This window comes from Dama dama, chromosome 13 (assembly GCF_033118175.1).
Source record: "Dama dama isolate Ldn47 chromosome 13, ASM3311817v1, whole genome shotgun sequence".
NCBI lineage: Eukaryota > Metazoa > Chordata > Mammalia > Artiodactyla > Cervidae > Dama > Dama dama.
Window position 1 is genome coordinate 75026179 of NC_083693.1, and position 15088 is coordinate 75041266.

At 43.0% G+C, this 15088-nt stretch overlaps 1 protein-coding gene across 2 annotated transcripts in view; it reads right to left on the bottom strand.

The window, feature by feature from the left end:
- Positions 1–15088, bottom strand: part of PPP1R13B (protein phosphatase 1 regulatory subunit 13B) — a 69444-nt gene that overhangs the window by 16445 nt on the left and 37911 nt on the right. For both annotated transcript variants that reach the window (XM_061159532.1, XM_061159531.1), the window contains exons 4-6: positions 11790–11866; positions 2953–3054; positions 578–752 (exon numbers count right to left, since the gene is read on the bottom strand). In XM_061159532.1, coding sequence (XP_061015515.1) covers positions 578–752; positions 2953–3054; positions 11790–11866 — 354 coding nt within the window. The remainder of the gene's footprint in view (positions 1–577; positions 753–2952; positions 3055–11789; positions 11867–15088) is intronic.

Consider the following 15088-nt stretch of genomic DNA (forward strand, 5'->3'; position numbering starts at 1 on the left):
TCTCCGGTAGCTCAGATGGTAAACAATCTGCCTACAATGGCAGGAGACCGAGGTTCCATTCCTGGGTCAGGAAGATACCCTGGAGAAGGGAATCGCTACCCACTCCAGTATTCTTGCCTGGAGAACCCCACGGAGTTGCAGAGTTGGACACGACTGAGCGACTAACACTACTGCTACTAAAGCGGGCACTAACTGAATTGAATACTAAAGGAACAATCCGCGCACACAGTGAGCACCTGTAGCCTCATCGTGGTACGCAGGTAAAACTTGGGCTGCTCAGTTAAAACGGAGCCTCCCTCAGGAGTTGAGTCTTAAGAGGACCCGAGACTTAATCTAAAGGGCGGCTGCAAGCGGGGTAACAGAAGGGTCTCCCTAATACACTGCTAAGGCTGCAGAAGGTCTTCTAGGACCCCGTAGTCTCATCACGCATCCCGGCAGCTGCCGATGGCAGAGCAAAGCTCCAGAGCTTCCCTACAGCGAGCTCTGGCACCAGCTTGTGACTGAGGCGCCTGGAAGCCAGCCTGTCTCACTTGGTCTACGCCTAGGGAGCGTGGGCGCCCTGGGCCGTGGCACGTACACAGATTGCCATTCATGATTTTGCTGTAGTCTACTTGTCCTCTCATGGCACGGATCTTCTTCAGCTTATTTTCCTGGGCTTCAACTCGTTCTTTCAATTTCTGAAGCTTTTCATTTTCAGAAATAGACTGCTGCTGACGGCGCTCCTGTTGCTTTAGAAAATGTAAACGCTGTTCCTACCGAGAGAGGAGAATAGCTAGTTTTGAAAACTGAAATGCACGGTCACTTCTGTACACTATAAAAACAGTTTAAGTGAATTCCACAGGATCTCCTGTCTTCATGAATATTAAAGAAATGCTAGACACCCCCTCATCGCCCTCCTGTGTGAAGCCCAGCAGCCCAGGCTTCCTGCCGTTGGCACCAGCTCTCCTGCGCCTACAGAGCAGCTTCCACGGACCCCTGTTTAACCTCCCAAAGGAAATGAGCACTGACCAGCAGAAGATTTTATACTGAAAAGAGATAAGGTGATTAGTACCGAGATGAACCTCTAATCTGCTAAGTGGCAGGGACATTGGAGGAAGTGCTTGTTTTCTTTAGGATTAGTTCCTTCAAAAGGAATCAAACATCTTATTATCAAAAAAGAACAGGACAGTCCTACAGTAAAAGCATATGTAATATTCCTCAGTAGTTTTTTTTCCCACTCATGTGAAGGCATACGTTCAGGATAACAGTTAGCACTACTTGTGGTCCTAGCCGTATGCATGAATATACCTAAGGAGAGGTTTAAATGTGACTGTGTAGGCACGACATGTGCAACCTAAGGAAGGGAATATGCGCTTAAATATGGAATAACCCGCATTAATTTGAGTTACACTGCTGAAAATATCAAAGATTCCTTTCAATAGCAACACCCCTGAATCAATATTTGGAGAGAAGAAAAGCAGAATTAGAAAAGCTTATGGTGACATAATACCATGTACATTTCATCTTAAAAACATTATTAATGGAATGAATATATCTTCCAATTTACTTAGCTTTTAATTGTTCTTTATTCTTGTATTATTAAAAAATCCAATAAACTTTGCAAGACTAATTTCAAAAACAAGTCCAACTTAAACTATTATTAACATGAACGTGGACAGAGTCCCATGGTCATTCAATAAGTTAAAATAAGTTGAATTGGACCATTGGTCACTAAGAATCTCTCTCTACAGGTAAATCATTAAGAACTTGGGCAGCGACGTCTGCGAGTTCTCTGTGTAGCAGGGTCAGGACATTTAAGATCATTACATCAGGAATCATTCTCAGCCGGCATGCGAGACAGGTCTGATGTTTTAGTCCAAGACTAAACCATTATTCAGAACAGTTTTGAAACCAAGCAGGAGCCTGTGGGGCGATCCTGGGTACAAAAGCCCTTCTATGTCCCCATTTCTGGTTTATAGGAAAAAGGCTTCAGTCTCCTACACCATCCCTGAGTCCAAAAGGCAGACTCAAACAGTCACTAACCAGGGAAATGAGGGAATGCAGAAACAAAGCAGGAGCTATCAGGAAACAGGGTCCTGGTCCCCTCCCCCATCGCCTTCCCGCTCCCCCGGGGATACACTTCACAATGTATCTTGAGCTCCCCTGCAGAAATTTAGGCACCACCCGGGTGGAGGCTGGTAACTCCAGGCTGAGCACAAGACTCCTGGACACTAGCCTGTTATCTTACCACCAACCAATCAGAAGACAGTCACACACTCTACAGTCTTCACCCCAAATTTTGCTTATTAAAAAAAACACATTCCTGAGAACCATCAGTGAGTTTGGATTTTTTGAGCATGAGCCAACTGTTCTCCTTGCCTGGCCCTGCAATAAACCTTTCTCTTTTCTAAACTCCAACATTTCCATTTTGATTTCTTTGGCCTCACTACGGGTGGGCAATAGTTTCAAATCCTGTGACAGAGTTTCAGTGACAAATCTAGTTCTCAGTGTATATAATGAGTGCCTACATGCCCCAAACAGATTCCTTGCAGGGTGGGGTACAGGGAAGCCACTGTCTTTGAGGCCCATGACCAGTGTCTTATCATGGATCGCTGGCTTCCTCTAGAACACTAACGCCAACCATGCCAGCTGAGACAACACCCAGAGGAAAAAGGAGGGGACGATGGAGAGCATCTTTTCTTTCCAAACTTTATCTACAACTGGGTTAAGTTCAACTGCTTCCTGTCCTGGAGGTCTGAGTGTGCAAGTCAAGGGTCAGATGCTCTTGCCCGATACTTCCCCAATGTCAAGAAGCCATGGTGTGCATTTATCATCACAGAAGAGATCATTAGGAGGGACACTGTGTTTACGCTGTGGTAGCATACTTCTACTTGCAAGGGTCAGCCATGGAATCTAAAATAACGCTGAAGAACACTCTTGCTGACCATTCCCCACTGCTGCTTAATAACGTACCTTGGCGACCAGCATCTGCTGCTGGTTTTCAATCTGCTGTTGCTGCCGAGCGGCCATATCTTGGAGTTCTGAGAGGGTAAGTTCAACACGTGGATTCCCAACCTACAGAGAACAAAACACGCTCAGACTGGAATGGATGCTTGTCTGCATCATCATTCTGCTCTAATGTCAGAATGCACACACATCAAGATTTTTAAACAGGTTCCCTAGAAGTTAGAGGAACATAAGTTAGTTTACTTTCTCCTAAGAACCTTTCCTCACTGTTGACCACTTCTATTAAATTTATTTGAGTAAGTAGGGATGTCAAATGTTTAAGAGTACACAAACTAAAAAATAAATGTGCAGGTGATACCTAAAGGCAAATGTCATTTCACTGCCACCTGGTCTCAAGAAGCTGAAATGCATCAAAGATTCTGAAATATAAATATCTCATTAAAAACACCATAGGTATGGCCTACACCAAAGACTGACCCATGATCGACAGAGCATTATCCATATCCAGAGGAGTGGCAACTGATGGAATCTGAAAGCATGTCCCCATCCTGTTAATGACAGGATGCATTTTTATTGTGTTCATCATGAACCTTGCTCTAAAGTAATTACTTTCCACTTATGAACTCATTTAAGCCTTAAAATGACACTCTCAGGCAGAGATCATTACAGCTCCATTCTACAGACGAGAAAATAAGCAGAGAGAAGTTCAAATAATGTGCCCCAGGTCAGTTGCACAGACAGAGAAGGATGCAGAGGCTTGTTCCTGCCCATCTCCTACAGCACCCCCTCTTAGACTGGACGTGTGACGTGCACTGTATCACACAATCTTCACAACAAACTGCAGGCAGACGAGCCCACGCTGCAGAGGAACCCTGGGTAAGGTAAAGGGACACGGCTAAGGACGCAGAGCCGACAAAGGGCCAGAGCTCCGAGTCCAGCCACGCCAGTCTTCCCCCGCCTCCTCCGGCCCTGTGGGTCCCGCCATGCAGGTGCACAGCCCCTCTGTGGCGCTCACTGTCCACCTCCGGGCTCCTCAGTACTCTGAGCCTCTTGGAGCTTTTCATGAGGGTGCCAAGCCCTGTTCCTCCGACTCTGCTGCTGCTGCTAAGTCACTTCAGTCGTGTCCGACCCTGTGCGACCCCAGTCCTCCCCAAATCACATGGTGGTAAGCCCATTCTAGACTCTTAGAAAGTGGAATCAGGATTTAATTAACTGGAGCCCCCATTCTGGTTATCTAAAGTCCTGAGAAAGCAATGTGGACCAAGTCCCTTTTCTAAACCAGATACTGTAAACTGCCAAATTACAGAAACTTCATTTGAGATTTGTTCATTCTATAAAAACACCCCAACTATCACAATGCACTCAAATTTCTGCTTTAATATTAATAAAGTGTTCTAATTTCCACCTACTGAGATTTCTCCAATCACCACAACAAGAAATTTTTAAATTATTTATTTATTTTTGGCTGTGCTCGGTCTTTGCCGCCACGCACGCTTTCTCTAGTTCCGGCAAGCAGGGGCTGCCATCAGTCACACGCACGGGTCTCTCTCTGCAGAGGCTGCTCTTGTTGCGGAGCGCAGGCTCGCGGAGCGCAGGCTCTCGGCGCGTGGGCTCTAGGAGTTGAGGCTTTTGCGAGCTTAGTGTGTCCCATGGCATGTGGAAGCTTCCGGAACCAGGGACTGAACACATGTCCCCTGCACTGGCAGGTGGATTCTTAAATCAGGGAAGTTCAACAAAAGGTATTTTTGAAACTTTCAGAAACGTATTTTCGACTAGGGAAAAATGCAGTTCCTGTAACAAATCTTTCAATTTATATTAATTTCATAATTTTACAACTTGAAGAAAAAAAAAACAAAAACTTAGCTCTTTGGTCTCCCCTCCCCACCAATGGCTTAAAATAACAATGAAAAGAAGACAGAGGAGAAATTGAACTGTTGCTATTCTGATATTTATACTTGTGAACAAGAGCTCTTTGTATGCATTATCTATGTGTGTCTCTAATTATAAAACTAAGATATATTCTATTGACATAAGTAATTCAGATATCATATCTTAGGTATATACTAATACATATTGTACTTTAAAAGAAAATTCCCCTGGTGGCTCAGATGGTAAAGTGTCTGCCTACAATGCAGGAGACCCAGGTTCAATCCCTGGGTTAGAAAGATCCTCTGGAGAAGGAAATGGCAACCCACTCCAGTACTCTTGCCTGGAATATCCCATGGACAGAGGAGCATGGTAGGCTACAGTCCATGGGGTCACAAAGAGTCGGACACGACTGAGCCACTTGACTTTCAAAACATCTATATGTCACATGGGCTAGCTCAACACAAAGCTCTTAATCTGACGTTGAACAGAAATTTTATTGATGCAGATATTACAAACAGAAAACTGTATAAATCTGTGTTCAGCTCAGTGAATTATTTCAAAGTGAACACACCTGTGTAACTTATTTTAAATGGGTTATAAAAACACAAGCCACCATAAACTTGTAAGTCAACAGATATGCAACATTTTACACATTAGTACATATTCCCTAATTTGTTCAATGTGAAAATTTAGCAGAAAGTATCTTTTCAGGGTTTTTTTAAGAAAACAAAAACCTCTGATGCAAATTCGATCCGTTTATGACAGGCCTAACAGCATGTATTCTCTCCGTGTAAACTAAACCCCAGAGGAATAATTTTAAATTCTCCATATGAACTCAATTTATTCAGACAAACCTATGACCTAATTCCTCACTTATTTCTTTTCATTGCATCTAATGAGAAGAAATCAAATCCTGCTCCCTTGGGCACTTAGAGGTCCCTCATTATGGTAGTTATCTGATGAGTTCAACTCCAGGTTACAGATAGGACAAGTCACTTCCACGACCAGTAAAATGAGTGGGAAAGTTCTCTCGGGACAGTTCGGCAGGCCCAGAGAAAGGACTCAGCTCCCCAGCCTTGACAAGATGGAGGGGTCAGGAGAACTGAGTTGTTTTTTTGTTTGAGTACTAATACATGTTTGATATCATGGTAAGGCATTTACCCTTGATATGCCAGATATAATCCCAGACACTGTAAGTAATAAAAAAGTAAAATGCAGTTGCTCCCTGTTTCCAACGAGCGAGCCTCTCCTGCCGAATGAGGTAAGAATCTCACGTGGGAAGAAATCAGGTTACCCGTCAAGTTCAACTATGAGGGATGAACCCTGAGCTCAGTCCTTTATCCTTATATTCTCACTGTGAAACAAAAAGAGCATTCTCCCAGCGCAGCAGCGAGGACTTCCGCGTCACGGTGCACTGCGGTGAAAAGTGCCCTGTTCGGCCAGCACCATCTTGGAACGCCTGCAAGCAGCTCGGAAAAGCGGGACCACAGTCGGTTACCCTGGACCACCTGAGACCTGCAGGTCTGAGAACACATAGCCTCCTACCCCAAAACAATGAATCCAAATGAGAAGCCGAGCCCTCTACATGACTGCTCCTGACTTCACAGAAATTCCACATAAAAATATTATCTCATGGGCTTGAAAACAGATCCTCCAGCCCAGTCAAGCTCTGGATGACTGTGATCGTGGCCAACACCTTGATTACAATGTTGCAAGAGACCCTGAACCCAAGTCACCCAGCCAAGTCCTGATTTCCTGACCCCTCGAAACTATGTAGATACTACAATGTGCTGTTTAAATGGATGTATATATATAAAATTTCATAACACTCAATAAAAATCCCATGATTTTCTAATTTTTATGTTCCTAAATTTAAGATTAGCAACTTTAAAAACTGATAAGCATATATTCTAACCCATTTCTGATACAAAACTTCAAAAACATCCATAATGGTAGTAAGTTAACTAAATGAAATGACAGGCTAGTATATTAAACACACAGTGAAAATTTTCACATTTACTTTCACCGACGCATAATTTACAGACCATAAGCACACCATCTGAAGTATGCTGCTGCATTATCTGACCACTGCACATCTCAGTGTAACCACCACCCCAGTCAACACAATGCCTCCATCATCCCAGAAAGCTCCCCACTGCACTTCCCGGTCAATTCTATCCCACCCATGGGGATGGCCCTGTGTGCTGGAGAAGCTCACTGACAGGGCCACTTCCTTGAGTTTGGCTTCTTTCCTCCACCACAATGTTTTAGAGACTCATCCATGCTGTTACCTATACCAGGAATTCCTTCCTTTCTGCTGGCAAGTAGTATTCACTTGTATGAACAGTTTTTATTTTCCTGTTCATTTGCTGATGAGCATTCAGGCTGTTTCCACTCCTTAGCTATGAGAAATAAAGCCATCTTGAACATCATGTACCAGTATTTATGTGGACAAATGTTCTGGCTTCTCTTGGGTAACTGATGTCAAGAAGTGAACGTGGGGACTGAGCATTGTGTGGTTAAGTGTTGGTTTCACTTACACAAGCTGACAAACTGTTCTCCAGAGTGAAGCGTCATTTTACACTCCCCCAGCAAAATACACAAGAGTTCTAGCATCACCTCATCCTTGTTGACGTTTGGTGTTGTCAGGGTTTGTATTTTAATTATCCTCTTTTTATAATAAAATGTTAACCTCCTGGTGAAGAAAGAATGTCATATAATGGTATTTTATTTTTATAAGAATGAAAAAGGTAAGCATAAAAATGTTATTAAGCTATCAACCCCAAAGGCACTATAATCAGATTTCCAGTAAATAAGCTAGCTCAATTTGCTAAAAGTGAGACGTAAAGAGGGACTTATTGGCTAATGTCTCAATTGTACTAATTATGTTGAATCACAGCTAAGAAAGCTAACAAAATTAAGTATGCTTGACAAACAGGCTATCAGAACTAGATTTTTTTAGGTATTAACTACAACTCACTTGATAATTATGGTTAAAAGCTTTAGATCACAAGTCAGTTGATAACATGGCTTTAGTCAAATGTGTTTTCATCTCCTTAAGTAATTTGTTTTATATATAATTTTGAAATTGGTGTTGCAATAATTCATTTATTAAAAACATATAATATGGTTTCTCAACGCAAACCATTGTAGACAATTACGCAATACACTTGTCTTCCATCCTAAGCCTCTAATTATAGGTTTTTATAGATATTTAGTCTTTCAAATATTAGTAAACAGACTTAGCTTTATATCCCACTTATTGTACTATGAAAACATTCTGCCAACATGTGCTAAATGTATTTTTCTAATACATGCCAAAAACTATCAAAGACTGCAAATTTGTCTATGAAAACAAAAGGATTCATCACCTCGCACAGTATCTGTTAAGTTAATGACTCCTCACTACTGTAGTTCCTAGGAAATGACGCCCTTTTCCAGACAACTTTCTTTTGGTATAAGGACTCATCCAAAAACACATTAATAAATGTTGGGCTGTTGTTGTTGTTCAGTCACTAAGTGGTATCCAAATCTTTGCAGGAGAAGTGATACTGTGACACTAGTTTCAAGCAAACAGTTGGTTTGAATGAAGCACGTCCCGTGTAACTCTGTGGGGAGGGGACCCTTGGGAGATGGGCAGGTTTCCCCAGACACCACCCCACGCGCCTCCTCAGCCCCGCGCGCCTCCTAGGCCCAGCGCGCCTCTTCCCTTTGCGGCTCCTGCGCGCCATCCTCTGGCTGGAGGATCCCGCTGTCAGGACTACAGCCATAAGCTGAGTCCTGTGAGTCCTCCGAGCAAACTGCTGACCCCGGGGGTAGTCCTGGGACCCCCTGATACAGGCATACAGTGTAAGGATAAATCAATTTGCCTTGACACCACAAAGTCAAACCAGATCTTCAAAATTCTGTTGGACAAGTGAGCTCCGAATGCTTGTGGCAGTGTGCACATCTAACCTGCAGGTTCCCGGACTCACAGAGCAGCAGCATCACACGAGGGTCTTCCAGGCCCACCTCACACTTACCAAATGAAAAGTTCTGCCAGTGGGGCCAGGGCCTTTATTTCTTAGACAGCTGACCTGGTGACCTGCACTTCGGGGAGAGCAGTTGCCTCAGCAGCTGCCAGCAGTCATGGGGCACACAGGCTCAGGTGCTGTTATTCTAGGTCCAGGGTGCATACAAAAACATTTTTGGAGAAGGGTATCTTTAACATCTTATTAACTTTAAAAAATGCACATAAAAGTGCCTTGTAGACAATAAAGTGCTTCACAAAGGTAACATATTATTAGGCTTAAAAGGCAGATGTGTGTGCCATAAACACAGTAACCTCTTAGATGTCATGCTTCTAGCACAAGAGTCATGCCTCCTCAAGCTCTCAACCTTCCTCTAATTATAAGCTCCCATATAGGCTGCAAACACAGCTTTAATTTTGGTTTCAGGTTTCAGTTTTGTTGATCTTGACATGTAAACATCATCTCCATGTTAACAATAAACAACTTCATCCTGGAAAGATCAAGGACCCATCACATCAAAACTCACCATACTATGTTACTGGTCTCCTTTCCTCCTGAGTCTTTTCCGTTTATGAAATATACACACACACACACAGTCCCTGCCTATTTGACATACTTATTTCACCTCCCCTGAAGTTCAGGCCACAGGAAATCTTAGAACACAAAGGGGTCTTCAAGATTCTGTTGGACAGGTAAGTTCTGAATGCTTTAGACAGTGGGTACATGCACCCTGGACGTTCCGAACCTGGCACGGCAAGAGTCACATGAGTCTTCCAGGCCCATCCCAGCCTCACTGAATCAGAAGTTCTGCCTGTGGGGCCTGGGCCTTTATTCCTTCAGACGTTCTGACACATACGCCTGCCAGAACCCCACAGAGGCTTCAGACTCAGAGTCAGAACGCAGGAATAAGAAGAGGACCTGTGGAATGATCTTTAGCAACTGGAGGGTAAGGAAGGAGAATTCTTAATCCTGACGTGAGGAATGGTTCTCCCTGAGTGGCACTCAAAAGAAGAAGATATAGTCGAGTACGGCACTTGGCCCTACAGTGGTTAGTAACTGAAAAATCAAAACTCCATTAAATGCTTTTCAACTTTATAACTAGTGTATAAACAAAGTGTAAAAGTCTTTAATTACACTCAGATAAAAGTACACAAATACTGTCAGCACTGACCCACAGAGGTACAGCTGAAAAAGCTGGAAGGCAGGAGGCAAAGCGAGATGGAGGAAAGGCCAGGGGGTGCTGAGAGCCTCCTCTTGCGAGCAGGGGGGCCCAGAGACATGCTTTCAAGCTGACTGTACGGAGAAACAGAGACATAAGTGCACCATTTAAAGTAACAGTGGCAACCAGTAAAGAAAGAAAACTGCAAGTCAGTAACATGAGGCTGGAAAGTGGAGGGGCAAAGGGACTTGGTTCAGTTCAGCTCGTTAGAAAGTTCTTAAGCCAGTGTCTGAAGATGGGCCCTCCATACTCCAGACCCACGTCTCTCACCCGTGTGTGACCGTGCCAAGCACTGTGCTAGGCAGTGACCTGCTGAAGCTACACATCCAGTCAGGGCAGAGCCAGAAAAATAAATATTCTTCAGCCTGAAAACTATTTGGAAAAGTTGCTACGAAAATTTCCAGAAAAGACCACGATGAAAATTCCTCTCATTCTTCATTCTTCTCTCATTCACTCATTGTCATTCATTCATTTCTGCTCTTTCAACACAAATTTCTTAAAAAGAGTCCATCTACCTGGACAAACTTCTTCCCCTATAATAGATGCTAGGCCTTTTCTCCAACTCTACACCAGATGACAAAGGAAGTCCTCTCTCCTGGAGACACCTATGAAGACTTCAACCCATCAGTCACCCTGTTTTAAAACCTGACGGAAGGATCAAGACGTCAACGCCGAAGCCACAAAGCAAGTCTGCACGCCCATCTCCTAGTCCAGAGACGAGCCCACCTGACTCCGGGCACCGAGGCACGCAGCTGCTGTTCCAGGACCTGACGTGGCAGCAGCACGCACAGGGCATGGAGGGCACGCAGTGCGTGGGCGCCGTGAGGACGGTGAAACCACGAGCACTCAGGACCGCTGCGTCACTCCTTCAGAGAAATGAGCGAAACACTCGACGACTACAACTTCCACTGGAAAAACACACAGGGAAACCCGAGGAAACGGGGCTGGGAGGCCACAGCGGGGAGCTCTCACACACACAGAGCTAGACACCCGTGCAGATCCCAGCCCAACAGGAAGAGGCGTACTGTGTGTCCCCAGAGGAAGAACACCACTCACGGCCACCAGCAGAAGGAAGAACCACCTCCTCCTTGCCCGGCAACAATGCAGCTAAGGAAAGGCCACCAAACTTCAAACTCCCAGTTTCCTCCAAAAGACTTTTTGTTGATAACAGCCCCTCCCAACCTCCCCTTCTCCTCTATAAAAGTGTTTCCTCTTGCTTCAGAGGACTTCCATGTGGCTGTCCATAGCTGCATGTCCTGAATTACAGTTCTTTGCTGTTTCCAAATAAACTTGCTTTGCTGGTAAATAATTGGTAGTTTTACTGTTTTAGGTTAGTACTACTCAAAAGATAATTCTTTAAAAATAAATTATACAGCTTCTCTGGGGGTCCAGTGGTTAAGAATCTGGCTTACAACGCAGGGGACACTGTTTCCACCCCTGGTCCAGGAGAAGTCCACAGGCCGCGGAGCAGCTGAGCCCGTGAGCCACATCTTGGGCCCTAGTTCTAGAGTCCATGTGCCCCAGAGCCTGTGCTCTGCAACAAGAAAAGCCACCTCAATGAGATGCCTTCACACCGGAACAAGAGAGCAGCCCCCGACAACTGCAACTAGAGAGAGCCTGCACACAGCAATGAAGATTTAGCACAGTCAAAATAAACATTAACAATTAAATTATAACCAAAAATCATTAATTTCAAACCTATAAAAAGCAATTAAAATTTTTCAATAAAATTCACTATTACTTACCCCATTTTCAGTGCGTTTTTCTCCAGGTATATTTGTTACATTTCTCTGAGTTCTTTGCTCCTGGGTCTGACGGCCACCTAGAGAAATGAGAGTGTCAAACTTACCAAAAGATAGCCTAGAAAAACAATATTTTATAATTTCTTCACTTATTCAAATATTTGTTGAGCACAAGTATAAAATACCATGCTGGACAACTCAAAAATTAGTACAGCTGAAAAAATGTTTTATAATCAACCCGTATACATAAAGTTGTTTTAATGAATTTTTTTTCTATATTCTATTACAGAATCTTGAAACTGATTTATATCAAAAAGTTTTAACACTTAAAAATGGTCAAGATGGTAAATTTTATGTTATGTGTATTTTACACATATTATCTATTTTTAAAAATTGAAGCTTTTATTATCTTAGGAGAGACTTGAAATAATGACCTATATGGGAAAACAATCTAAAGAAGAATGGATACATGTATGTGTATAACCAATTCACTTTACTGTAAATCTGAAACTACCAGTGTTGTAAATCAACTATACTTCGATAAAAATTTTGAGAGAGACAAAATAGAACTTAAAATATCCAATAATTAAAAAACTGATACACAAAACTGATCTTCACTACTAGGGTTAAAACTGAGATGGGATACTATCTTCTGAATTCTCCTTTGTTCTATAAAATATATATATATATTTTTAATTTTAAGGGTTTCAAATTTAAACTGGCAAAATTCTATCATTTTTTTTTACACAAATAAAGTATGCTGCACGATTTTGCACCAGGTGAGTCTAAAGTCACATAAATGACTGTGTTTTGTTGAATGCCTGCTCCTACTTCACTCATCTCTCACCTGATGCTGTTTTGAGAATTATCACACCCCACAGCCTTTTTTATTACTAAGAAAACATAACTTCAAAGGATCATGAACCTAATGTTAAAATAAAGAGAAAAGAATAACATGTTTTCTTCTATTTCCCTCCTGATACTTTGAAAATTTTGAAGAAACATTATATTATGGAAAATACTGCCTCACCTTAAGCCATACATTCTCAGAGAGTGCTATCACCCCCAAGGACGCAAAGACTGGCTCTTAGGAGATTAAAAAATCTTACTCTTTTTATGTTTAAAGCAAAGTTACTGAGTACATAAACAGACACACAGTACATCTGATGGGGAAGACAGGGCAAGTAAGAATACAATATCTAATAAAGGGCCCTTAGGGAGGTGATTAATGAAAAATGAGGTTAAATAAATAGGAATGGCAGAGCATGCAACCGAACACAGTCACATAATACACAAAAGGCACTTCATAAAAGCTATTTTCTGTTAGCAGAAATTACATATACACTCATTCTGGAGTATGGTATCTACCAGTTCACAGGGTAAATTAAATTCTTTACTGAAAGTAATAGTACTTTTACGAAGTAAGGTGCTCGGGTTAATTTAATATTCTAGAATTGCTGCTTCTTCCAAACAATAAACAATCAAATCAGAATACTATCAAACACAGAGAAATTACATCAAGAGTCACTTAATCTTTGATGGTAAAGAAGAAATGTGATGATTTTGCACTCCAAAGTCAGAAAACAGTTAAGAGCTGACATTCAGTGAGCACTGCACCAGGACACCTCATTAACTGCCACAACCCTACGAACCACACACGTAAGGAAACAGAGGCACAGGGATGTGAAGTCAGGTGCCCAGGGCCCGCACTGAGCAAGCCGCAGGATTAGTGCTGAACCCAGGCGGCTGGAAGCTCCATTCCATCAACCTCGCTAACGCTCTGCACGCGACCTGCCTCGAGCTCCCGTACACACTAGGCTCCTGTTCCCCAAGTGAACAGCTGACCGAAGGAAACCATCCTCCACGCTCCCCTCTAGCTTCCAGAGAGAATCCCGACTCTTTGAAGTGGGGAATGTCCTCTGCTTCTGCCAACACTGTTATTAACCATTCTAACTGCTGACGTGACAGGTGAGACACAGCACTTCACTGTGTTCCCTGCATCGCTTTCTTTAGGAGCATGGATGAACACCTTTCCATATATTCCTGGGCCAGATATATTTCTTCTTTGCTATGAACTGCATGTTTGTATATTTTGCCCATTAAAAAAAAAAAACTGATTAAAAAAAAAACACACAAATAGGGACTTCCCTGGCAGTCCAGTGGTTAAGACTCCTTGCTTCCAATGCAGAGGACCTAGGATCGATCCTTGGTCAGGGAACTAAGATCCCATGTGCTCCACTGCACGGCCCAAAACAAAACAAACAAAAAGAAACAAACAGGGATAATCTGCAATAAAATAATCTTCTTTTGACAAAAGGATGTCCTTCCAATTTTTTTTAATACCAGAAGTAATCCATAATCACTGTTAAACAAGGATTTTTTTCTTAACTGTACAGTGTATATGCTTTCCAAAAAAAAAAAAAAATTCCCTTATTTAAATTTTAATTAAAAAATGAGTCATTTATGGGAGATTGGTATTGGCATATGCACACTCCTGTATATAAAATAGATAACTAATAAGAACATACTGTGTAGCATAAGGCACTCCACTCAATGTTCTGTGACGGCCTATATGAGGAAAGGATCTTCAAAGAGTGGATATATGTATATACACAAGTGATTCACTTGGCTGCACATCTGAAACTAACACAACATTGTAATTCAACTGTACTCCAATAGAAAGTGTTCAAAACAAGCAGTATATTCCCATTGTTTAAAATTCAAAAGGAACAAGAAGGTATACATGACCAGTCTTCCCTCCCCTTCCCCCGAGGCTAGCCACGTGACCAGTTTCCTCCTGATGGCCCCAAAGATCCTGTACACACACACACCAGCCAACGCAGCACACACCATACCCCTGCATCTGTCACACAGGCGGCGGCACGTGAGCGCACTGTGCTCACTCAGGGGACGGGTGTGGGGGGTTCGGGACGGGCACCAGCTTCTTCAGCCAACACCCCTGGAGGCCCTGCCGGTGGTGCCCCATGCGTGACACAGTGGATGTGTCCCTTTGTACGTGTGCAGACACAGCTGTGGGACAATTCTCGCAAGTGAGGTTGCCGGGTAAAAGGTTTACGCTTTTGTAAGTGTAACAGACACTGCTCAACTGCCCTCTGCAGGAGTGGCCAGCCTCAGTGTCCCTGCCAACACTGACTCGCTGCCCGCGTCTTCGCCAACGTGACAGGTGAAATACACTATCTCAGTGCTTGCCCTGTATTTCCTTTTTAGGAGTATGGCTGGACATCTGGCCATGTATATTTCCTTTGCTATGAACTATACGTCTGTATATTTTGCCCATTTTA